Source organism: Panicum hallii, chromosome 5 (assembly GCF_002211085.1).
Source record: "Panicum hallii strain FIL2 chromosome 5, PHallii_v3.1, whole genome shotgun sequence".
NCBI lineage: Eukaryota > Viridiplantae > Streptophyta > Magnoliopsida > Poales > Poaceae > Panicum > Panicum hallii.
In genome coordinates, this window is record NC_038046.1 from 38,306,504 (window position 1) to 38,329,653 (window position 23,150).

Sequence of the window (23,150 nt, forward strand, 5' to 3'; positions counted from 1 at the left end):
TCGCGGCGGGTGGTTACGCGCGGGCGACAGGCCTCCGAGCGGTGCGGGACGGGACGGCGGTCGTGTTCGTGTCGGTTGTCAGGGTGGCGGGGGAAAATGGAGAGGGTTAGGGCTAGGGTTGGGATGGGCTTTGACGGCGATTAGGTTTTTGATCGAAAGATTTTAGCGCGTAGTTTGATTTGATAAATTTTCAGGGCGTCACATTTTCCAAATTAAAATAAATGAAGCTTATAGTTTATTTTTTCTCTTTTATAACATAAACCTTTCTTTAGCTGTTTCTTTTCAACCCTAGCTCCGTTTTCCGCGTTTCTTTCGTTCTCGTGACTGTAGCAAGAGCCCTATCCTTTTGTACACTCTTTTAAAGCTTTCATTTTGCTTGTTGTATCTGTTCTTAGTTATTCTTATTTGTTTACTTGCTTGTATGCTTCGGTCCAATGCTTGTGTGATGTTAGAAGGAGCGCGATCCAGAAGCTTTAAAGATTTAGAGTTTCAAGAACAAGAGTTGAAGACTCTGAGCAGCTATTCTCTAAAAGAAAGGCAAGTGTTTCCTTAATCATTCTTTTGTCCTAATAATCATAATAAATATAACTTTTTCTATATGCATGCATGTGTCCTAATTTTGATGGATCCTAACTAAGGATATGCCTAGTCTTTATGATCATTCCTTGTCAACCTGGGTTTTACCTTCATGTTGGGTAGCTATTGCTTAGTTGCTATAACTGGTTCCAGCTTAGGAATAATTTATAACCATGATAATAACAATGATGATGCTACACCTGTTTTATCCATGTTCATGCTCTTTGTGTTGTTAATCATAAGATCATATGTTTTAATCGGAACTTGGAGAACCACACAGCAAAACAGTGCAACCACAATACTATATGGCTCTGGTCTTAGCTGATTAATTAGAAACACTAGCTTATGACGATCTTACCGAAAGGGCAAGAAAGGGGTTGCATCGACAGGGTATAGCTCGGTCCTCTTGCGGCTTTGATATGTGGTCCTTGGCTAAGACACTACCTCACTAGGGAGAGTTATGACTGTTTTGACTTGAAATCTTAGCGGATTGTCATAAGTTAATGAATATTTGTAAAGATCTCGTAGTGAATCCCTTACCACTCATCTCGGAAGTGTTTAAGAGGCAAGCTACCTCGGGCAAATTGGGAGACATGAATTGTGGGTAAAATGTACAACCTCGAAAACTGATATATCAGCCGTGCTCACGGTTAAGAGCGGCTTGGACCCTCACATGATAATTGAACTTGAAGATGAATTAAATCGTGGACCAGATTTATAGTTATGGTTATGCTTTTGCTATATCTCTTCTATTTCTTTTAATGTGGATTTTGGTACAAACTTATATCTTAGTAATCAGGTGCTAATAAAACTTGACCAACTAAAATTGCTTATCGCAGTAAGCCAGTCAGCCTTTTCTTGATTTTGGCCTTCATATCATATAATTCCCAACACTTGCTGAGTACCAACCATAAGTGTACTCACGCTTGTTATAATTGCTGCTCAGAGAAGATAGTGATGTGAATTCTTTTGAAGATGATGCTGAGTTTTAGGCCTACGCAACTTCCAATCGATTGCCTGTGAAGTTTGGAGTCTTTATTTCCAGGATAAACTGTATAGCTCTGATAATCTCTATAGTCTTTTAGTTCTCTTTTCATCAGTGATTATTCACTGATGAAGTCACTATATGTATGAAACTTGATCCTGGCATACATATAGTTATGCATTCGGTTTTGTCCTTAAAACTGGGTGTGACACGCTGGCGGGGTCCGGCGATGACGAGCGCTGACAAGATCCGGCGACAGCAGGCGCTTGACGGGAGTGGGGGCCCGAGGGCGCCGGGAGGCGGCGGGCGCTGGCAGAGGATGGGGCTGGAGGGCGCTTAGCAGCGGTGGGTGCTGGCTGAGGGCGGGGACCGAGGGCGGTGGACTCCAGCGATGGCGGGCGTGGGCTGAGGGTGGAGGCCGGAGTACTGGCCGAGGGCCAGAGGGCACTAGGTGGCGGCGAGCGCTGGCCGAGGGCGGCAGCGAGCGGGGGGTTAGCTAGGGTTTGGCTGATTGCTGACTTGGACCTTGGCCGGACTTAATACCTTAATGGGCTGATTTGCTTTTCTACTCGGTTCCTCGGTTAACCGAGCCTAGGAACTGAACTAACCGGGTAATTTTGGTTCCTCAAAAATAGGAACCGAACAGAGAACCGAATTCCTGGTTCCGATTCTTTTTGTTCCAGTCCTCACCCGACCCTGAAAATATTTTTCTATTTTATTCCAAAAATTCATTTAAATATTTAAATATAGTAAAAATAAATAAAAAAGTGAAACTTCTACACTATAGTTAATTATGAACTATAGATACCGAAAAAATATAACAAGTATATTTCCGTGTATATAAAGGTTAAGATTGTGAAAATCTCAAAGTACGAGTCGTATGAGGTACTATATAGTCATAGCTATTAGAGAACTTATAAAAAAAATTTGGATTATTAAATGACCTTAAATGAAAAAATTGTTAATTACAAAATTTTAGATCTCGCCAGTCTCTACCATTTTGGTATAAAAGTTTGACTTCATCCGAAATCATATGAAAAAGTTATGAATTTTTTGACGTGGGACCATTTGTAGGGGTAGGTCATGCCATCACTGCCCCTAGAAATGCATATCTACCCATAAAGTTCATTCCAGGGACGGTTGATGGCATCACCCACCTCTCAAAATGCATTTCTAGGGAGAGACGATGGCGTCACCCGCCCCTAAAAGTGGTGGTCACTTCTACAGACGGGTAAGGCCATCACCTGCATCTAAAAATTGCATTAGCGAGTGAATTGCTACAGTAGCCTCGCTCCATTTGTAGGAGCGGGTTATCTTTTGGACCGCTCCTAGAAGAGGCATCCCTACGAATCGTCTCTGCAGTAGTGCATCAACAATAAGATTGAGCTACCTAAAAATGTAGTAGGCAGATTCTTCAACGTCAACGTGGATGACTCCATTGTCATTACCTATCTTTCTATCGTAAAAAAAAAACCTGACTTAGCCGCTTTTGAAGTCATGGGATCAGGATGGTTGAAACTCACCAGTCAGGAACACTACACAACCCAATAAATGACTACTCTTGGAACAACCCAACAGCTTCCTGGGCTAAGAAAAAAAAACGTAAAATTGTGGAGGACAGCGCGCTGTAGTGACCCGAGCATATTTTCAACCGGATGAAAAAAGATACCCTGCTAGTTGCGGGCGTAAATTAAAATTCATCCCGAGGCCCGTTCCATCGGTAGAGTTGGGTCAACTTACTTTCTAAGAACGCGAGGAGAAACAAATCAACACCACAACACCTATCTACCTTATTTCTGTCTTCAAGAATATGATGTGGACCTTAAATACTCGTATCCATTATTTCCCATTCCTTTCACGCTCAAGTTAAACAAATCCTAGAGCCCGATAATCAATGTCGCATGCTGTAAACATGCATGTCATTAAAATAAAGTACACAAACCTTATATCTACCGATTAATCATTATCGTTAGCTCAACATCAAAGCATACATTACGATCTCATCCAGTTCATCCTGCATCTTTATTATTCGCTATTGTGTCGTTCATCTGGAAAAAATGAAAGATGTCCACGCCTTCCTGCAATAAAGTACAGCCATCCTTATCTAGATAAAGTTGTTAATAATTAAATAGACAGCGATACAGGAGCATCGGAGTTCCTTGCTAAGTCATCCCTTATCTTTCCATCTCAATTCAGCAAGCATTATGACAAAATTGCAAAAAACTTTGTTCTCCGCTCCTAATAATATTTTTTAGTAAGGACTAATTTAGTAGGGCTCCAGCTCCTTTAAAAATAGCTTCAGATGTATCTTCACTCTGGTGAAGTAGTTTTTTTGTTCCGCATTGTTTGTTTGTAAAAATATTCGGTAAAACGGCTTCTCCTGTTGTTTAAAGTATACGTCGAAGAGATAAAATCCATATTACCCTTATTTTCTTATTTTTTATTTCTCTTCCTATTACTTTCTCTTCTTATTTCTTTACTTCCCATTCTCTCTCCTCCTTATCCGCTTCTTCCTCCCGGCATCGCGCCCATCTCCAGCCACTGCCTCATGCTCCTGCGCTACCTCCACCCCCGTCTTCAGCCATCATGTGCGCCCGTCTCGCACTCACGAGCCTCCTTGTCGTCGGCTACCACCACCCTCGCCTCGCGCTCCCCGCCTCCGGCCACCTCCCCACTCTCGCCCTTGGCGCTGCCATCGTCTGCACCACCCGCGGATGGTAAAGAGGGTAGGCGAGGACGAGGCTCCGCGGGGAGCCAGTTTTTTTAGTTCACACTCCACTAAACAAATGGCTCCTCTCAACGGGATTTCGAGGTCTTGTCTGCCCGGGCTGTTTGCTTCATTTTCTGCTTATGATTAGAAAAATCTTTGGCAAAAATCGGACTAAGAGAATATATTATTTGTGATTAGAAAATGGTACCACTATAATAATTGTTTTTCATGAAAGGACCACTGTAATGATTGGTAGGAGCAGTGTACTCCCACCGTACTACGAAAAGTGAATTCTTAAAAATTGGATCTCAACTATCTATTTAATTAAGTGGTCAGATTTGATTTGCATGCCAAAACTAAGCGCAACGCATGAGAGCTTTTTCATATCACCACTAATCTATCCGAAAAAACTAGAATTGTAATCTTCGTAGAATGGACGGAGTACTACTATAGAAGATATTGGTCTAGAGTTTAGTTTTGCAGACTGCTATGAGTTATGCCCTGCAATTTTAAATGAAAAAAAAGACAGAGCACATATTTCTTTACCATACAGTAGTAACGTGAAGTACGTGCTAGTAACGTGTGAAGTTTATATTCTTGAGTGAAAAGCAGAGAAGGGGCAGGGGGTTCACGAGGCCTCAAACTTATATAAACCTCTCACCTAGGCGTGTGAAGCAGCGAGTTGACAGTAAGAGAATCAGAAGTTCAGCACCGACCGGTTTAGTTTTCCACCACAAACTTACACAACACTCGACTGTGCCACATCGCCGGCCATGGCAACAGAGGCGCAGAGGCTCCTCCAGGTGAGCACCAAGATCATCGGTGTCAGTACCAACTACATGGTGCACGTCAAGGAGCCCGGCAACGTCCCCAAGGTCCGATGAATCCCAAAGCACTTTCATTAAGATCCTATACGTCCATCGCGCGCAACCTCCCTGATTCCGACGACGTCGCGGGCATCCCGTTTGGCGTTTCTTGCAGGTGCCCACGCTGTTCCTGAAGCCTACCTCGTCGTTCCTCCACGCCGGCACGGTCAACGCTGCCATTGAGGTGCCCGAGCCACTTGAGTCGCTGCGCCATGAGGCCGAGTTCGCCGTCATCATCTCCCGACGAGCGCGTGATGTCCCCGAGGCATCCGCCATGGACTATATTGGAGGTAACTAGGAACTGCTTTGCGATCCTGCAGATAGTGACATGTGACGGTCACCAATATAATTTTTCCCCTAGTAGAACATGTGTAATTGCCGGCAAATTTTGGGAAAAAAACTATAATAAACCAGATAATTTAACAATTTCTGTAAATCAAGCAAACTCATCGGACATCACTGTAAGCATTCTAACATGCATAAATGTTGGCACCAATTGGTAAACCAAACATTTTAGTTCTTCCAGCTCAGAAAAGCTTGTAAAGTTAACTGTAGCTAGGGATGAAATCGGTTGGAAACGAAGGCTCCACCACTTTTACTTTTATATTTTTTACTCGAAAATAAAAATGATACAATATGTTGGTATTCCGATAATATCGAAAATGAAACTATCCGATCGATAGCATTTCGAGAACAATCGAAACCTAAACAATAAACACCTTAAAGCATAGAAAATGACACTAGCAATATAATTTGATCTATCTCTTAGGCAGGTACCAACTATTGCTGCATCAAATCATACATGACACATAGTAGCATGTAGCATACATATTTGATGTTCCAAACGGTCAATATATGTGAAGAGCCTTAGTTCTCTGAACATCACAAATCACATAACAAATGAAGTATTAATTAACTTGGGCTTATTTAGATTGGAAGAATGCAAAGCACATCAATGGAAGAAAAACACAAAAGACATAAAAATGATGCCGTAAAACAAAGGAAAGGAAAAAAATTGTAAAGAAGGTTGAGGGGAGAGAGAGCATTTAATTAGAAACGCAGCAATAAAAATTCCACCCTTTATGAGTCTCTCCAGGGAAATATCAGCGAGCTAAGTGAAACTGTCACTAGTATTTATATTAGTTATTAGTACCCGAGTCACTGTTACGTGGACCAGCAAAATCAAGTGGGGCCATCACTAGTGGAAAGTGAATAAACAACAGCTGAACTTATCTCTATCCTCTCCGTCCTCTCTGTCTCTGTCTTTATCAGCTCTCTCTCTCTCTCTCTGGTTCCTCATCGGCTCATCCAGCGAATCGATCGAAAGGGTGAAGCTCAGCGGGGAGCAGGGATTGTAGGCGTATGTGGTGGCCTGCCCCGTGCATTTCAGCGTCGAGCTCGTCCTCTTGCGCACCGCCTCCGCCTGCGCCGGCAGTCTTCACGGAGAGTCTCGGCCTGGATAGGGCGAGCAAGAGTGGCGAAGGCGCCGCCTCCACCTGCACCTGCCTCGAGGCGCCGCGGAGAAGCTTGGCACAGATGGCGCGAGCAAGTATGGCGGGGGATGGAGGAGGCCAAGCTTGTGCTGCTCCAGTAGGCAGCGGCGGGGTGGATCCGCGGTCTCCGAGCTCCACCAGGAAGAACAGCGTGGGGATAAACGCCAGTTCGTTTATTCGGTAATTAACGACGGTAAAATACCGACTAAATACGGTATTTCTCGAAAACGGTCGGAAGAGACTGAAATCGTTTTCGTTTTCACTTTCGAATTATTTTATCATTTTCGTTTTCATTTTTTCGGTAACCGCTATCGTTTTTTATTAGACCTAAATTTCGATAGAATCTCGAAAACGATTTCCGATAATCGAAAATTATCATTTCCGTTTTCACCCCTAACCATAGCAGTTTCATATACCAGAAAGTCAACTAAGACATGCGTGCTAACTTGAAAACGATTTCCAGGTTATGCACTTGCTTTGGACATGACAGCAAAAGAACTTCAGCTTGCTGCTAAGGTGTGTGCTACGTGTATATCACTATATCTATTTCCAGTTTCATTTTTACACGTTCTATTGTTAAGTTTATTGAGTACTGCCATCCCCAGTTCCTGCTGTAAGATAATCCGATAATAGGAATCAAATTTTATTAAATATGGTCAGGTACAAATTCCTTGTTGTAGTTTGATCACTTGTTTCGATCTTTTCTACTATGACCATGTTTATTAGAAAAAAATGTAACATCATATATATGTCTTTGTGAGCATAATTTGTGACAATAACTAAATGGTCAACATGACCTTGTATATAGAGAAATTTTATTATAATTGTAACAAATAAAAACTGTTCATCGCGGTAAAATCAATTGTTGAGATATAAGAGGTACCGGGAGGTACCTAGAAAAAGTACCAAATACATGGGACTGGTACCAAAATAGAGGGGGCCGGTACCAACATTAATTAACTGTTTTTTTAATCTGTTAAGATTACGAAATTCCTTTCTTTCGAAAAGAATAGATTTTTAATTCACATATTAGATCAGTGGCCAGCAATAAAAAAATAGAAATAAAAAAATAGAACCGAAAGGTACTGCCCGGCACCTTCCAACCACTGTAATAAGGCTCATAATAATCTTATGCTGTAAAAAAATTCCTTCACATTGAAAAATATCTGCCTTGAATTTTTACTTATAATCAATAACCGATGGTATATTTGTAGGCTGCAGGTGATTCATGGGCTATGGCAAAAGGACAGGACACCTTTACTCCAATCAGTGCAGTTGTAAGCATTTTTTTCTCATTGTTCAATGAAATTGATCTTAATAGGCGGTTTGAGACATTAAATGATTTCTAATCGTATGTATTTATTTGTAATATATAGTTGCATCTCTCATACTCAAGTTAGTTATGTAGCATATGAATGGAATCCGCAGAGAAGGTGTTTTTTTTTTCCATGATTTCATAACGGAAAAATGGCTGTTTGTGCGGTAGTATCATCTGTGTGCGCCTCGTGGTTCATGCTATTCTTGTGACATGAAAAGATATAGTTCCACTTCGATCAGGCTTGTTTCTTGTGCTCTTAGGAATTATATATAATCATTTGTTCACCTAACAGATACCAAAATCGGCTGTCACTGATCCCCATGATCTGGAGTTGTGGCTTAAGGTAATGATGCACATTTATTTGGATGGATCGGAGCGATCTATTCTATTGGTGGCTGAAGTTGTATCTAGGGTTGACAAGTAATTAGTTACACGATATGGCAGGTGGATGATGAACTCAGGCAGAAGGGCTCCACAGGTGATATGATATTCAAGATTCCTTATTTGGTCAGCTATATCAGTTCCATCATGACGTTAATGGAGGGAGACGTGATCCTGACTGGTAATGAAGCTTTCTCCATCCACATCGTCACGTGTTCTTGCAGCGGAAAGGGACATGTTCTTGGATCACATTTGCATCTCTGCAGGTACTCCGGCGGGTACAGGTCCTGTCCGAGTAGGCCAGAAGATCAAAGCGGGCATTACTGGCTTCGCTGATAATGATATGGAGTTTGATGTTCAGAGGCGCAAGCGGCTGTTTTCTACCTGAAGCAATATATAAGCGACAGATCGTACGTAATGGTAAGTGGCATGTTTTTGTAGGAGCATGTCATCACGCTGGACCTGGTTTTATGGAAAATAAAACTTGGATCTGTTTCGCCGTATGCAGGTGTCGTCCTCAACCATTACCGGCCACTTCCTGGAGCAACTGCAGATGATTGTTCTTGTGCTTCCTTGTTCGTATGTGTGGTACTTGATGAAATAAGCTATGCTCCTATGATTCTGTGAATGTGGTTGTAGTCTCTCGCTTCTGCAATAAAATGTCCCTTATTTTGGTTCGTGATGTCTGATTGTCTGCGTAGCTAGATTGTTAATTAGCTTCTTTTTTCTGGCATGATAAAACTTCGCTGCCATGCATACACACTGCTGGTGGAAATGGCCTTCCTGCAATCTTGAATATCGTATATGATTGGTTCTCGACTCGAGGCATATAAAGATAATAAAGATTTCATATAAATCACACGATCAAGCATGTATGGCGTGATGGCAAGGATGTATACTTTAATTCCCGTGCAAGGTTCACTACTGGAAAAAACCTCCATTGAGAATGGTCTTATATGTCTTATATACGTGCGTGCTGACTGACGAAGTCCGCAACAAGAGTTCCGTGAGTGGCGAACATAGCAACAAACCCAGGAACTGGAAGAGCTGCTAGGGCATGGCCGAGAAGCAGGTCCGTGAGCGCCTCATGGGTGTCGTGCGGCATGTGCAATTGTGCATGAACCCCATGGTCAGGATAATCCAACGTGAACGCCTTGGCGAGCATGGATAAGCCATTGGTGGAGGATGAGGTGATTATGCAGGTGCTTGTAAATTGTAATTGAGGTGCTTGTGCAGGTAAATTGATGCGCTGAAGGTGTGTACTTGAAGAGAAGTCAAGTGAATGCATATTGGCAATGTAATTTACAGAATTGCTGCCATTTTGTGACAGTGTGATATTTCGATGTAAAGGATATTTCTGATGTCAATCTAAACTTGAGAATTCAGTAGAATTTGATGGAATGGAATGTGTGTTTTAGTGGCATGCTGCTACCAGTACACTATTGTAACATTTATAGTTCAAGTGTGATCCCATCAATCAGGCACTTATAAATAGCCGTGGCCGTTTGAGTTCTTTCACTGGCCTATTCACCGGCATGTAAAATAGAAAATGAAATGAAAAACAGTAAAATAGGAAAATGGCATGGAAACGATGGTAGTTTTTGGAAAACGTTGCAACTTTGTATAGCCCCATACAGCGAAAATCCAAATTTCTCCTTGTCTGTTAGGTTGAGTTCATCCGGCTCGGCGAGACATGGTCACACACAGCACTCATCCCAGGAAAAAAATTCAGTGGGGACTGTCCCCAAAGTACCTCTTGTGCGGATCTATTCTGGATGGCCGACGTATGGACATCTCAGCAAACGTTGTCTCGTGCTAGAGACTGTGTGGAAAAGGCTCTCAACAATTCAACTCGTCTCTCTCCACCAATAGCCCAACATAAGGCTCGGTTCCAGGCAAGACGAACAACCCAGCTTGGCTCCAAGCACAAAATTTCTTCAGGCTCTCGTCACATAACGCTCGCGAGGTCGCGCCATCTCCACCTTAGGATTGCCGCCAGAAAGGGCAGCCGCCATAGCAGGAGAAGCTTCTCCAGACGCCAAAACTGCAACAACACCATGGGAGGAGGCCAGGAGAACATCGGCCTCCCCTGTCATTTTTCTTCGTATAATATCTTCTTCACATGAATATGCCATTTTGCTTCTTTTGTACAAGAACTTAGAGAAACAATCACTTTTTATTAACACATCTATCACTTACTTATTTCAAAACATCCACATGTATTTCAGATGAAAAGATTCACTGTACATGATTATTAGTACAGTCAGGAAGAGCAGTCAACTCTAGAATGGTACAAAATTTGTCATTAATTCATCAGCTCCAAAGTTGCAGCTTTGACATTCCTAAGAAATCAGCAAACATTCCATGTTCTGCAATGGTTTCATCTCTCTCTCCTTTCTCAAATAGTTTCCTCCTTTGCAGCCACGCTAAGAAGAGTGAGAAGAGCACCTCCCATAGACTGAGTTTTGTTTTATGCCATGCTACCACAGATTCATATGAGAATTGCTTTTGCATTTATTTATCAAATTTCCATGTGCAATACTGTACAATCCGGAAACAACAATCAATCCTCAAGCTGTAAGATGCAAACGTCTTTTCTTCTTTGTGAATCTGCTCCGTGTGCTTGCTTATCATAGCGGTACAGTACTGAAACGTTGACTGGATGCTCCAGTCATTCAGTTCCTGATAAGTGATCAAACTCTGAAAAATTATTCTGAACATTTGTTTAGGATTTTAGGGTTTCACAAACACCCCCCAAGTCAGTCTCAATCTTGAAAAGCTTGCTGCATGGAATGTTATCAGGAAACACCAATAAGTCAATCACAAACCAAGACATATCATCAAATATTCAAATAATCATTGGCAAATTTGCCACCTAAAATAATAGCTCCCTGATCTTGAAGGTGATGCGCTTGTCTTGTTGGTGCATCACATTGAGCTGTGAGGGTGCATATATGATAAAAAAGTATTAACTTTATCTATTTTTGTATTTTTCTGTGGGTGACTCCTATGCGCGTGGAGGTGAATCGTGGGAGCGAGACGATGACGCGAGGGTGTGCCAAGAACAGAGAACCGCACACGTCACCGTGATCCGTTGGATGTGTTGGGTGCTCCACGCGTCAGCCATCCAGAATAGGTCCGGACAGGAGGTACTCTGGACTCTGGAGACCGTCCGCACTGAACTTTTTTTCCCTGCCGTCCCGGCCGGCGAGGCGAGGGGAGTCCCCATCTGGGTCTGACCATCTCGCCGAGCAGACTCGAGAGGTGGAAGACTCCCTCGAGCGGAGCCGAGGAGAAGGGGAGGGAACTCGAGGACGAGATGACGATCCGGTTCGTGCTGTTCGTGAACAAGCAGGGCCAGACGCGGGTGGCGCAGTACTACGAGCACCTCTCCCTCGACGAGCGCCGCGCCCTCGAGGGCGAGATCGTCCGCAAGTGCCTCGCCCGCACTGACCAGCAGGTCCGTCCGCCCGCCCGCCACCCGCCACCTCCCCGATCTGCTCGAATTCTTGCTTCACGTTCCGGATCCAAGAACCGCTCGTCGCCAGCCCTGCCGCGAATCTTGGGCCCAGATCGGGAAGAGGGCGTGCGCGCCTTCCTGGATCTGTATCGGGTAAGGTTTCTCTTGCACATCCGGTTTCTGAGACTTGCGCTGCTGTTTTGTGCTGATGCAGTGCTCGTTCGTGGAGCACCGGAACTACAAGGTCGTGTACAGGCGCTACGCCTCCCTCTTCTTCCTCGTAGGCGTCGACAACGATGAGGTGTGAAGCCCCCCAAACTTTCCTCTCCCCCTTCATTGTGGATTTAGGTCACTGTCGGACCAGTTAGGCCTGGATTGCAAGTGTGGATGATTTAATCCGTTGGAATATCACCTGCTGTAGTGTGACTTGAGCCCTGTCATCTATCTTGGTTTAGCCATAGGTTAGTTGTGAAGAAAATAGTTTGATAAGAAAAGGTATTTTGCACTACCTTTGATCCATAAATGTTACAAACAAATAACTCGGAACTCTGACCTATTGAACTAACATCCATCTTTGGTACTATTATGCTAATGCAAGTCTGAATTTGTTGACTTCACTGTTACGGTGTTACCATCCTCTACTGCTGGATTTGAATTATTGTGTCATAGATCAAGTTATATTTACAATTGTAAACAAATCTGAATCTCGTTGTCTTAGCCTGATGCTATGGATCTAGCACTATTTCATATAGCTTTGTTCAGTGTAAGAAGTTTTGGCACAAGTTGGTACAGAGATCTCAAGGGAATAATCTTTCATTGGGATTTTCGTAGCTTTACTGTTACAACTGAGTTGTCCTTGAGGACACTACTTATAGAGATACTTTTTTAGTCAATGTACTCAAGGGTACTCAAGGGAATTGTTAGGAATAATCTCAAAGGGTGTTAGTCCTGATGAACTAATATCCATGAATATATTTCTCAAACTCACCGTATTCTTTTCGTAAGTCACAGTGAATCATTTATGCTATTGTTATACTTGTCCAAGTTTCAGTTTGGTTATTGTACTGTTACAATTCTTAATTGATATTCGAAATAGCCTATTGGTGATCAAGAAAATGGCAAGCTTTGTAGTATTTGACTTTAATTTATATACATATTTCTTATTCGAAGGAATTTTAAGGCTATCTTGATCTTGTAGCGATTGACACTACATTGCAAAAGAAAGCAAAGGTCAAAATCTAGTTTAAATACTTTTTTCATAAAATATAAGCCTTGTATTAGTGGATGCCGGGAGTATATATTTTTTTCAATGGAAGAAATCAGCACGCAATGGGATCTTAGAAGCAATTGAACTGCCCATAGGTATGGAGATCTTGAGTGAATCATCAATTCATCATATGGGGCTTCTACTGAGCTGCCCCTTGATGCCACCATTTGTTAGGTTTGCATTTTGGTTAGTTCATTGACTGACTTTTGAAGGATACAGATATCTCATTGAACAAAAGTTCTTTTGATAGCACCATTTGTTAGGGTTGCATTTTTGTTAGTTCATTGACTGAATTTGAAGGATACGGATATCTCATGGAAGAAAAGTTCTTTTGATAGTATTCGGTGACATTTAACATTTTGATTGACCCTTTGAAAAACTTATTACACTGTGATTGCTACTGCTCTGCATAACTATCTATATCTCGTTTCTGCTGCTTGTCTTGTTTTTAAGCGCTTTTCATAGAATGAATATGGTTACAATTTCCAATGTTCCACTTTGTGAATTAGGATTTCATTTGTGTTAGTAGTGGCTTTTGGAAAGTATCATAGATCTTACCCAGATAATCTCTCTATATATTTCTTACCTGAACGTGAATATGCAACTGATTGCTACTGGATCTGCAACTTCTATTGCAATTTGACTGCATTCTTTTTAAGTCGTCAAGAAGTTCTTTCTTTAGATTTTTGAGGCACTCACACATTCTCATAAATATAAATGAGTACTTCAGTATTTTCTAATTTCTATTGCAATATAAATGCATTACATTTTTTCGATTTATCAAGGATTGCTAGACAGTAGATGCATCTTTCATTCCTTCCTCAAACTCAGAATTAGTTTTAGACATTTGTCCGTCTAATACAAAATCTAACAATGCATTGATTTTATTCCGTTTTACAGAATGAGTTAGCTATCCTTGAATTTATACATCTTTTGGTGGAGACTATGGATCGCCACTTTGGCAATGTGGTAAGCTTTCCTAATCCTGAGTGTTCTGTCACTCTGCGACCTGCACTCTAAAGTATCCGCCGAACTACGGCTGACACAACTCTTTTTCTCTCCTTTTTTTGGCCAGTGTGAGCTTGACATCATGTTCCACCTGGAGAAGGTTCACTTCATGCTGGAAGAGATGGTGATGAATGGTTGCATTGTGGAGACAAGTAAACAGAACATCTTGGCACCGATCCAGCTTATGGAGAAAACTTCTTAAAGTATTCAATCTGTCTGGTTTTCCATCCTCTGGTTAACACTTTTCATTTCCCCTTCCCTAGATTTTTCCTTTGTATGTGGAAGTGTCAACGATCTCTATAAGCATGGATTGTGAATTGAACTGATTGCAAACTGTCAGATTTTTTATGATCCTCTTTGCATAGATGTTGTCACTTTGACCGCATGTGTATAAATGTAACTTTATTTTAATTAATGGAATTACATTGAGAGGTTTATCATAAAAACATTCTGTATTACAACGTTTCAATATTTTCTACTGCAGATAATTCAACAAGTAATGATCAAAGGTGCATATTTGGGGATTTGGTTGGTTCCATAAATGATATAAGACAGACTTGATGACGTATTTTGTTGTGACGATTATTTGATAGTCATGATGTTAGCAAACCTGTATAAAGTACCTCATTCTGGTTTTTAGATTTACATGTTCTATTATAATAGATGCAATTGATGCCAATTTTATTGAAACAGTGTCAAATGTTGATCTGTTTAATTGTACTGGCAAATGTTCTTCCTATTACTATAATAGATCATGCTAATTCCTTGAATCACTTGCACTTTTTCCCCCTGTTGTGGGCTATGTTTCTGGTCAGGGTTTGTAATTCTTTGATTTAGCAGCATTCTGGACTACTATTTTTCATGTGAAATAAAGAATTTCTGTTTGTAGTTTTATTAATCATAAAACATCTGTCCTACTAAAATAATTTTTGCTCAGGATACTAAGGAATAATGAACCAAGCTGTGAATTGGTGCCGATGCCTGAAGACATAAAATGAATGAACTACTGGGACTATTTTAGTGTGATGATTATTTTACAAACATGAGGTTATAGAACATGTAGATTGTATCATAATATGATTCTTTATATTTACTTGTCAGGATGAATGGAATTGGGATGTCAGAGTGAACTGCTGGCAAAAGTCCCTCCCATCAGTGAACTTAAAGAATTTCTGTTGACCATGCTAATTTGATAGGACAGTGCTTAGGTTTTGGTATATTACTTTAATTTAGCCGAATTGTGCTTCCAAGGGTAAACATAATTTGGTACTGTCGTTGGACACTGGAGCGGGGATAGACTTTTCGGGAGATTTGCAAGTCACACATATGACTGCCGAAATCATGAGCACCAGCATGTATTCTAGATTGGTTTTCATTCTTGTCATATACAACATTTTTCATGAACCTTTTATTTTCCGGAGACTCCATAAACTTACTATTATGTTATATTAGAACCAAAGTATATGGCTTTCATTTAATAAATTTTTTTGCCTGCAAAAATTATCTCAGTTGTCAACCGGATGAAAAAAAAATCAAGCTATGTGGTTATTCCTGTTTTGTGCCGAAACATGCCACACGTTGTTTTGCACGGACTTAATTTGAACTCCATAAAAGCATCCACCATTCACACATGCTGAAGCTTGTACTCCATAAAAACATCCTGCATATCCTGGGATCCTCAAAATGAAATTCACTTTTCACGAAGCAGTATGAAAAAAATTGAACTCCGTAAAAGCATGGTCAACACAAACATACTCAAGCTTGAACTCCATATATAAAATAAAAGCATCATTGGTATCGTTACTCAAAACGAAATTCAGTTTTGGTCCAGCAGTATAAGAGCCAGGAGATGGATGCAGAGCGACGAAACTTTGGAGACCTAGGGCAAAATAGTTGTAAACTGCATTGACTTTTGAATCCCCTTGAGATTTAAATTTGCACAAGACAGGCGGCTCCAAAGCGAACTCCAGGTGGCTCAAAATCAAGACACAGCCTTCCAGCCATGATCGTAGCTCAAAATCAAGACAGAGCCTTCCCAGCCATGATCGTAAATGGAAACGTAGCAATTGCAACGCAGAGGTGGGTGTAGAAGGAAGCAACATTTGCAACTGCCGTGATGGTAGTGTGTGACTTGTAATGCGTCAGGAGCCTCCATATGAGACCTGAAACAATAGCTGATGCAGCAAGGTGTAAGAAACATTCGGTGCCACTGTCGAGTGAACCATTGCTGATGCTTGGTATCGACACAGCCAGGAACCCAGTGAATGTTACTTTGCTTAGTTCAAGCGACGCTGGTTTATGCTCTTCACTGCTGCTGCTACTGCTAGGGGCACCATCTGTGTCAGTTCCATTGCTGCTCATCCCACTGATGGCGACGTGGAACACATGCATCAGGAGAATCAGGAACGGGGCTGCTATCAGAAGCAATGCTCTTAGTTTCATCAGTGAGTACATAATGAAGAAGATGACCATGGAGACAGAAAAAACCGTGAGCAGATCAAAGATCTCTGTTAGGTTGCTTGTGATGTTGTGAGGAGGCATTGTCTCAACAAGCATTAAGCACGCGTCGACAACGCAAACAAAGAAGCTTGTGACAATTGGTGTCGTAAGACGATCTTGTACTATTTTTGTGCTTTTAATTTGACCTTCAAGAGCCAGGCCTTCCAGTCCAAGAAACAGAAGTGCAGTTATACCAGCTAAGAAGTCAAGTGAGTTCTCCAGTTCATTGCTGTATTCTTCATCTCTCGTTGCAGCATCACCCATACTGGTTCTGAAGTACTTGACGGTACGAATCATGGAACAGAGTCCAATTACAGCGCCAATTACCGGGTATGCCCAGTTGTTTAAAATCAGATATATGATCCAGCAGGCAAGTGCAACTAGCAACGTGCTGGATAAGGGGGCCAGCAACTTGGTAAGTGTATGAGGGGAACTTGAGCTCCCTCTGGAAAATCTCTTGGAGAAACAACAAACCAGGAAAGGGCAAATACCGGCAGTTAACGTAATGGTTGCTACCACGAGCATTGTAATCGGAGTGGCACGCCCATGTTCCTCGCTGTTTAGATCAACCTTCTTCAGTGAAATTGCAAGAAGCACCGGGCAGACCATAATCACCACTCCTTCGGCGAAAGCACGGTAACGGTTCATCCATGCATCCTACAGTATGGTGGATATCATACAGGAATGAATCTAATAGGATCTGTATTGTCTACTGAAAGTAGGAATGGGAGCTCAAATATCACATTTGTAACTAAATTTCAATCAGGTTTGGCTGTATTGGTCTTTTCAGTTCATCAGAAGACTACAGGTTACTAATTCAAGTTAGAATAATAAAAAATCAATAGGATGCAAAGCGGAATAGTTAGTAAAGGTTTTGAGAAATTACAGGTGAAATTTTTGCACAATCTGTGCCCCATAGATCTTTCCACAGGTGTGTGTCGGCCTGTGAAAAGATCTTTCCAGAGGACCTCTGGATGTTTAAATACACCAGAGGTACCTTGTTGGTTGTTGCTATGTGATAATTAGCTATGCTTCTAAACATTAACCTTCTTGGGTCCTTGCTAGTTGCTAGATCATTTACATTTCAATTAGCAGAACTGTTTGTAGATCATTTGCATTTTCCCTAGGTAAAGGCAGAGAATGAAATATGGGAATGAAGCTGATGCAAACAAACCATCATGGCACTCGAACATGGAACTTTGTAATCGTATACTGATCAATATACTTTTTCACCTCCACTCAGTTTCTATTTCAGCAGAAAAGAGCTATAATAATTTATAATAATTCAGTTCTAGTAGCAGAAAGAAATTCTTCTCACCTCACAGAGAGCACATATGAGGAGGTAAATAAAACATCAAGCAAAGTTGCAATCTACAACGATAAAATACAGGACTGAAGGATGCTTACCATCTCAGAATCTCTGCAGCTATCAATGATTAACCCCGGTGAAGTCCCGTCCCTCAAGAAAAAGCCGCCTGATTAACCTTGTGATCAACTCTTGAGGAGTCGATGTTATGGATAGTAACTCACAGGCAGTCGGAATGAGTAAGAGAAATGAGAAGCTAGCTGCAGCCAGGAAATGGAGATCAATCTCTCCTCAAGGCTTAAGTTGAAGGTTCGGAGTTGCTTTGCTGGAAACTTCGATGCAGCTGCGACACTTCATCAGCATACAGGAGATGAATTTAAATTCAACTAGCACGCGGAGATCACACTGGGAAAGCAACGGCAAAGACTCCTGTATTTGGTGAAGTCAATGGCTATGGTCGTCGAAGAAAAAGGGAACAACTCACAAGTCTCTCCATGCCAGACAGACTAGCAGTATAGCTAGTACAATCCCCAATATGAGTCAAGCTGGAGTGGCTGAGCTGAGGGATCGAGACAACTCTTGAGGAAAATATTTGAGATAAGGACCATAAGGTAAAGTTCGGCTTCATGCAAGGTATTAAATTTAATATGGCCTTAGTTTAAACCACATGGCAACAAACTAACAACCCTAGCACTCACATACCATCCAGGAGGTAAAGTATGACAAAAACTAGAGACCAATGATTTTTATTTTCATAAAATATGTCAAGCTTTCCTTTGTGGGTACATGTACTTGAGTCAATGGTTTGAGTCATTGGAGCAAAGGAAAAAGGGGAATCAAAACAAGCAGGCTACCAGATTCCATACACACTGGCGCAAGTCATTGGTGTACCCTCTAAGCAAGAAGTACTATGGATACCGGAGCAGTATCTAGGGTCCAGTAGTGTCTCCTGATGGAATCTTAAATAAATCAACTCATGGACACCGTCCTGTGTCATTATCGATCACTGAAGAGTAACCAAGTCTGGCAAACTTTTAATATTCAGGTTAAAACAGATTTGGTTTGGGATTTCAATAAGGATAATTATCCAATTCAGTTCATAACTTCCTTTTCAAATCCTGTTGAAAAAAAATACAAAGCTGTTCATTGATGTGTTATGCCTGAACTTTGATAGACTAAGATGCCACTTCAAGCAAAACCAGTGGCGCGTGGCAACTTTGTCGGATGCAATTACTTGTACAGCTCAAATACACTAAGACCATTTGGAGTTTTGGACTCTCTTATTTTGGAGGAATTAAAATCTACTTAATAAACTAGGCTATTTGGTTTAGAATTTGACATCCAACCACTTTCCAAATTTATATATAAGCCTATCCTAAATTTATAGGATAGGAGATGGAAATTGATTTTATACACTATCAAGCTATATTTCTATTCTATAACTTATAGCACGCTGTTTTGCTCACTCCTTTATAGTAGAAATATAGCACATACGTATCTCTCTCGTATGGCCAATAATAGTATACATATATTCCGTATATAATCATATTAACTTAATAGATTTGTGTCTAAATTATGATTATTAGAATGCAATTTAATTTCAAGGTTCCAAACAGAGCTTAACAAAGAGAAACTGCCCACGAAGAATAGAATACAAAAGAGGACCAAGTCACTATTCAAAAGATACTTTCACTACCCATTTATTGATTTATAATAATGTTTCAAACAATCTTATTAAAATTATATATGTTGATTCTGAAACGATTCTTTAAGCATAATCTGACAATATCATTGTCGAATGCATGTTCAACCTCAATTCATGGTTTTCGTATGTTGACTGCTCAAAACTTGAAAGATCATGCGACTCAATAAGAGAGTAACAGCTTTCCTTCAGATGATGGACCAATAAAAAGTGGAGCTAAAAATGTCAAAAGACATATTGACTTAAAAACGAGAGTTTTTCCCCCCTAAAATATGACAAGTATTTCTGTGTGGAATCAATCATTTTTATGGAAGGGAGAAAGAAAAAAAATCAAGGCTTTTGACTTTTGAGGCACTACACAAAAGTGACTCAAATCATTGGCCAACACCTGGACAATTATTGCACGAATGCACGTTCGTGGCATAAAGCTATTATAATTGAAGGAACAGTGTCTCCTGTCGGCATCTTGAAAAGAACGAACAACCAAAAAACAGGTTTGTGTGTCAATATCAGTCGCTAAGTACTAAACAAGTCCGATAAAATTCTAATTGCGGATCACTACAGGTTTGGTTGATACTTCAACAAGGACGCTACTTATCATTGTCTGGATCCATACATGCTAATTTTAATTGCTAACTATTAACATTAGTGGATCCAAACAGACCCTTACTATGTTCGCTATGTGATGTTTATAATTTCAGGGTACCATGTGTTGCTCATATATTGCTTGCTTGTCCGCCACAAGACATAACATGATGTTGTCTATTTAACACGGTGTACGAAACTAATATATACAGTAACTTGTCTGATGTAATGATAGGTATGGTGTTACAACCGGTACTAAAAGGATCTCTACGGGAGACTTCAAAAGAAAATCATCTTTTACCTAAGTCAGATCTGCTATGTAGGAGTGGTAAGGAAGCTACACATAAGTTAAGAGGCCTTGGGTTCGAATTCTTTGCAGCATGTGTGCATATTTCAGGTGAAAAAACACGTGAGTCGTATAGAGCTCCCGCAAATTTAAAATATTCTTTAATAACTTTTTGGTTACTACACTTTACTATACTTTACCGGTTAGTAACACCATCCATACCGAAGGAATCTGTTACTATCGAGTAAGTATCTAGTACTAATACCCGCACCTTAGTACCAGTTTCACAATACCAATAGCAGAACAGAGACTAATGGAAGCTAGGAACCGGTATTGATCAAGACTTTTTCCAGTAGGAAAAGTCCACTAGAAAGTTTTTTTTCTAAATATGGAAATTTTCAAAACTACAGATTTCTCATATCACAATTTATTAAAGCTACAACATTCAAATAGGCACAAACTTTTTGTTTTGTGGTAACGACTCTGAGTTGACCATTAATTTTTGAGAAATGATCCAGTGCTCCGCGTCAAACCAGATAAAATATAGGAGAAAGCAACTTAATCCAAACAGAAACAAATGAAAAAAACGAATCATAGGGTTTACAATCAATTGATCTAGTCTCCGCGGTACATAGTAAGATGTTATCGCATAATTCAGAGCAATCAATCAATAAGGGTTCCATCGATTATACCTTTAAACAGCAATTAAGACAAAATGGGAACATATTGTTATTTTTATAAGACCTCTGTATTTTTTAAAAACTTGAGCGAGGTTTCATACACGATATGCTCTGCATGAAAATAGATTTCTTTAATTAATATAGAAATGTGAATATATTTTCCATGATAAATCTGCTCATATAATGAAAATGTGACAAATAGTTTCACTTCATGTATAGAATAGTGATCAAAGTCATCTATGCCATATGCTTTGATACTGAAGATGTAGCTGTGCTTCTTTCCTTTGGGTGGAGACAATGACAGTTAAGAACCAAATTAATGGCACTTCAATGTAAGTACAATGACTAAAAGGGAAAAATCACGTGTAAATATGGAGTATGGCCATCAGCAAGCACTAAGGGCAATCCCAACTCATGATATCCATAGATGATGTCTATGATGCCACGTAAGCAAGATATCTCCTTTAACAACTACACTCTACAACCCATGGTTTCTTAGTGTGGGCTCTAATAAATTTATTCTCTCTCCTCTCTAGCTATCATATTTGTTCTCCATCTATCATGATGAAGACACTATCTTCTCCCAATGCAAACTTAATAGTGTCTAGTGTATTGGATTTCATGTTGAAACCGAGTCTTGCATGAGACCCGGTTTCTTCCCATCTCTCTTCTCTTTGTCATTTATTATAGTGCCACATAAGCTAAAAGTCCTACGTGGCAATATAATTAATACCATGGACACCAGCCTACATGCCTAATGTGGGCATGACCCGCATGGATACGACCATTCAAGAAAAACATACGGTGAGCTTATTCCTATGCACTTTTAGTAATTGTAAGAATAAATTGCTACCTAAGGAAATTATTATTGCTTCCTAAGAAGATAAGCTTTCCAATACCACTGGTTCCACATCATTATCATATCCGAGTCAACAGGAATCGTCGAAAAAATTGGACGTCCAGAATCTGTTAGGGTGCTGTGTTGCCGTATTTTGGACTGTGTATCGTGGTTGATTCCATTAGGGACGTGTCTAGGGTTCGTTGGACAACCCTAAATCTTTATATTCAGTAGCTGTCGCTCAAGTTAAGGTTGGGTTTTGCTTAGATTGAATCTATCTTTGAACAGTCGCCGTTCATCGGTTTGTGAAACCCCACATTCGAGTGCTTAATCCAAAGATTTCTGCAATTGAGTTGTGTTCTTCCTTGCTCTCGCTTCCTTGCTCTTGCTTGTGTTCTTCAATTCACATGCATGAGATAGCCTTCATGACGAGGTCAATCGGGCTGCGCACGGTTGATAACCAAGAGAGGACGTGGTGCTTCGATTGTGGGCTCGTTTCTTATTGATCGGAAGTCGGATCACTTAAGTCAGGTTGTCGACAAATCGATAGTTATCCTCCTGAAAGAAGATCGGGCCCTCTCGTGTCCCCATTAATTGGTAATTGAAGACTCAGGTATACCGTCAGATTTGCACTTCCACCATCCTTGTTTCGCCTTCGTCCCATAGTCCACAAAAAGCCCTAGTTTTTGTTGCCATTGTCGTCGCCGTTTGTTTTCCTCTATCCTATAACCATTGTCTTTAGCCTTTTGCATGATTTAGTTTCAGAGTCTGTGTCGGTGTTTTACCGCCTACCCACCGAGTGATATACCCGAGGTGGTGAGTTTTAGGTAGGGTGTCGCCGAGATCAGGAACTCGAAGGTGCAAGCAACACGAGGTTTAGATAGGTTCGGGCCGCGATGTGCGTAATACCCTACGTCCTGTTTGGTGGTTTGTATTGCCTTGGGTGTTGATGTGTTTTGAGGAGGTCCCTGCCCGCCCTTATATATCCGGGAGGATAGAGTTACATGAATCCTAGTCCGACACTAGCTTAGGAATCTTACTCGAGTACAACTCAAGCAGCTTCCTTCTGTATCGACTAGTTCTACTTCGCATGCGAGTAGAGTACAACACAGATAAGGTATAAGACATGTCATATCCCCTATTCCTGTATGAACTACTTTATGTACACAGTCCCGTAGTCTCGGGTCTGA

At 40.9% G+C, this 23,150-nt stretch overlaps 3 protein-coding genes across 6 annotated transcripts; 2 read left to right on the forward strand and 1 right to left on the reverse strand.

The window, feature by feature from the left end:
- The first annotated feature begins 4,750 nt into the window (after positions 1-4,750).
- Positions 4,751-9,011, forward strand: LOC112895647 (probable acylpyruvase FAHD2, mitochondrial). Its single transcript, XM_025963624.1, has 8 exons — positions 4,751-5,146; positions 5,253-5,427; positions 7,094-7,146; positions 7,845-7,907; positions 8,241-8,291; positions 8,393-8,510; positions 8,596-8,749; positions 8,838-9,011. The coding sequence occupies exons 1-7, from the start codon at positions 5,045-5,047 to the stop codon at positions 8,715-8,717; spliced, it is 684 nt and encodes a 227-aa protein (XP_025819409.1). The 5' UTR covers positions 4,751-5,044; the 3' UTR covers positions 8,718-8,749; positions 8,838-9,011.
- Positions 9,012-11,511: 2,500 nt separating this feature from the next.
- On the forward strand, positions 11,512-15,378 carry LOC112895757 (AP-4 complex subunit sigma). Of its 3 annotated transcripts, none has more exons than XM_025963750.1 (5): positions 11,512-11,789; positions 12,004-12,090; positions 13,957-14,025; positions 14,132-14,267; positions 15,002-15,378. In XM_025963750.1, exons 1-4 carry the CDS (start codon positions 11,649-11,651, stop codon positions 14,264-14,266), a joined length of 432 nt encoding a protein of 143 aa, XP_025819535.1. In that variant the 5' UTR covers positions 11,512-11,648; the 3' UTR covers position 14,267; positions 15,002-15,378. The 3 variants fall into 3 exon arrangements, with proteins under 3 accessions (XP_025819535.1, XP_025819534.1, XP_025819533.1); XM_025963749.1 differs by lacking the exon at positions 15,002-15,378 and adding an exon at positions 14,549-14,834; XM_025963748.1 differs by lacking the exon at positions 15,002-15,378 and having other exon boundaries at positions 11,513-11,789; positions 14,132-14,479.
- A 375-nt stretch (positions 15,379-15,753) lies between these two features.
- On the reverse strand, positions 15,754-18,477 carry LOC112891946. 2 transcript variants are annotated; one of them, XM_025958962.1, is made up of 3 exons: positions 17,971-18,477; positions 16,336-17,220; positions 16,074-16,238 (listed from the first exon to the last, which is right to left on the reverse strand). In XM_025958962.1, exons 1-3 carry the CDS (start codon positions 17,971-17,973, stop codon positions 16,206-16,208), a joined length of 921 nt encoding a protein of 306 aa, XP_025814747.1. In that variant the 5' UTR covers positions 17,974-18,477; the 3' UTR covers positions 16,074-16,205. The 2 variants fall into 2 exon arrangements, with proteins under 2 accessions (XP_025814746.1, XP_025814747.1); XM_025958961.1 differs by having other exon boundaries at positions 15,754-17,220; positions 17,971-18,464.
- Positions 18,478-23,150: the final 4,673 nt, after the last annotated feature.

Coding starts and splice junctions, on each gene's coding strand:
- LOC112895647 (XM_025963624.1), top strand. CDS start 5,045: ATGGCAACAGAGGCGCAGAGGCTCCTCCAGGTGAGCACCAAGATCATC. Junction 5,428..7,093: donor CGCCATGGACTATATTGGAG/GTAACTAGGAAC, acceptor AACGATTTCCAG/GTTATGCACTTGCTTTGGAC. Junction 7,908..8,240: donor TTACTCCAATCAGTGCAGTT/GTAAGCATTTTT, acceptor TTCACCTAACAG/ATACCAAAATCGGCTGTCAC.
- LOC112895757 (XM_025963750.1), top strand. CDS start 11,649: ATGACGATCCGGTTCGTGCTGTTCGTGAACAAGCAGGGCCAGACGCGG. Junction 12,091..13,956: donor TAGGCGTCGACAACGATGAG/GTGTGAAGCCCC, acceptor TCCGTTTTACAG/AATGAGTTAGCTATCCTTGA. Junction 14,026..14,131: donor ATCGCCACTTTGGCAATGTG/GTAAGCTTTCCT, acceptor TTTTTTGGCCAG/TGTGAGCTTGACATCATGTT.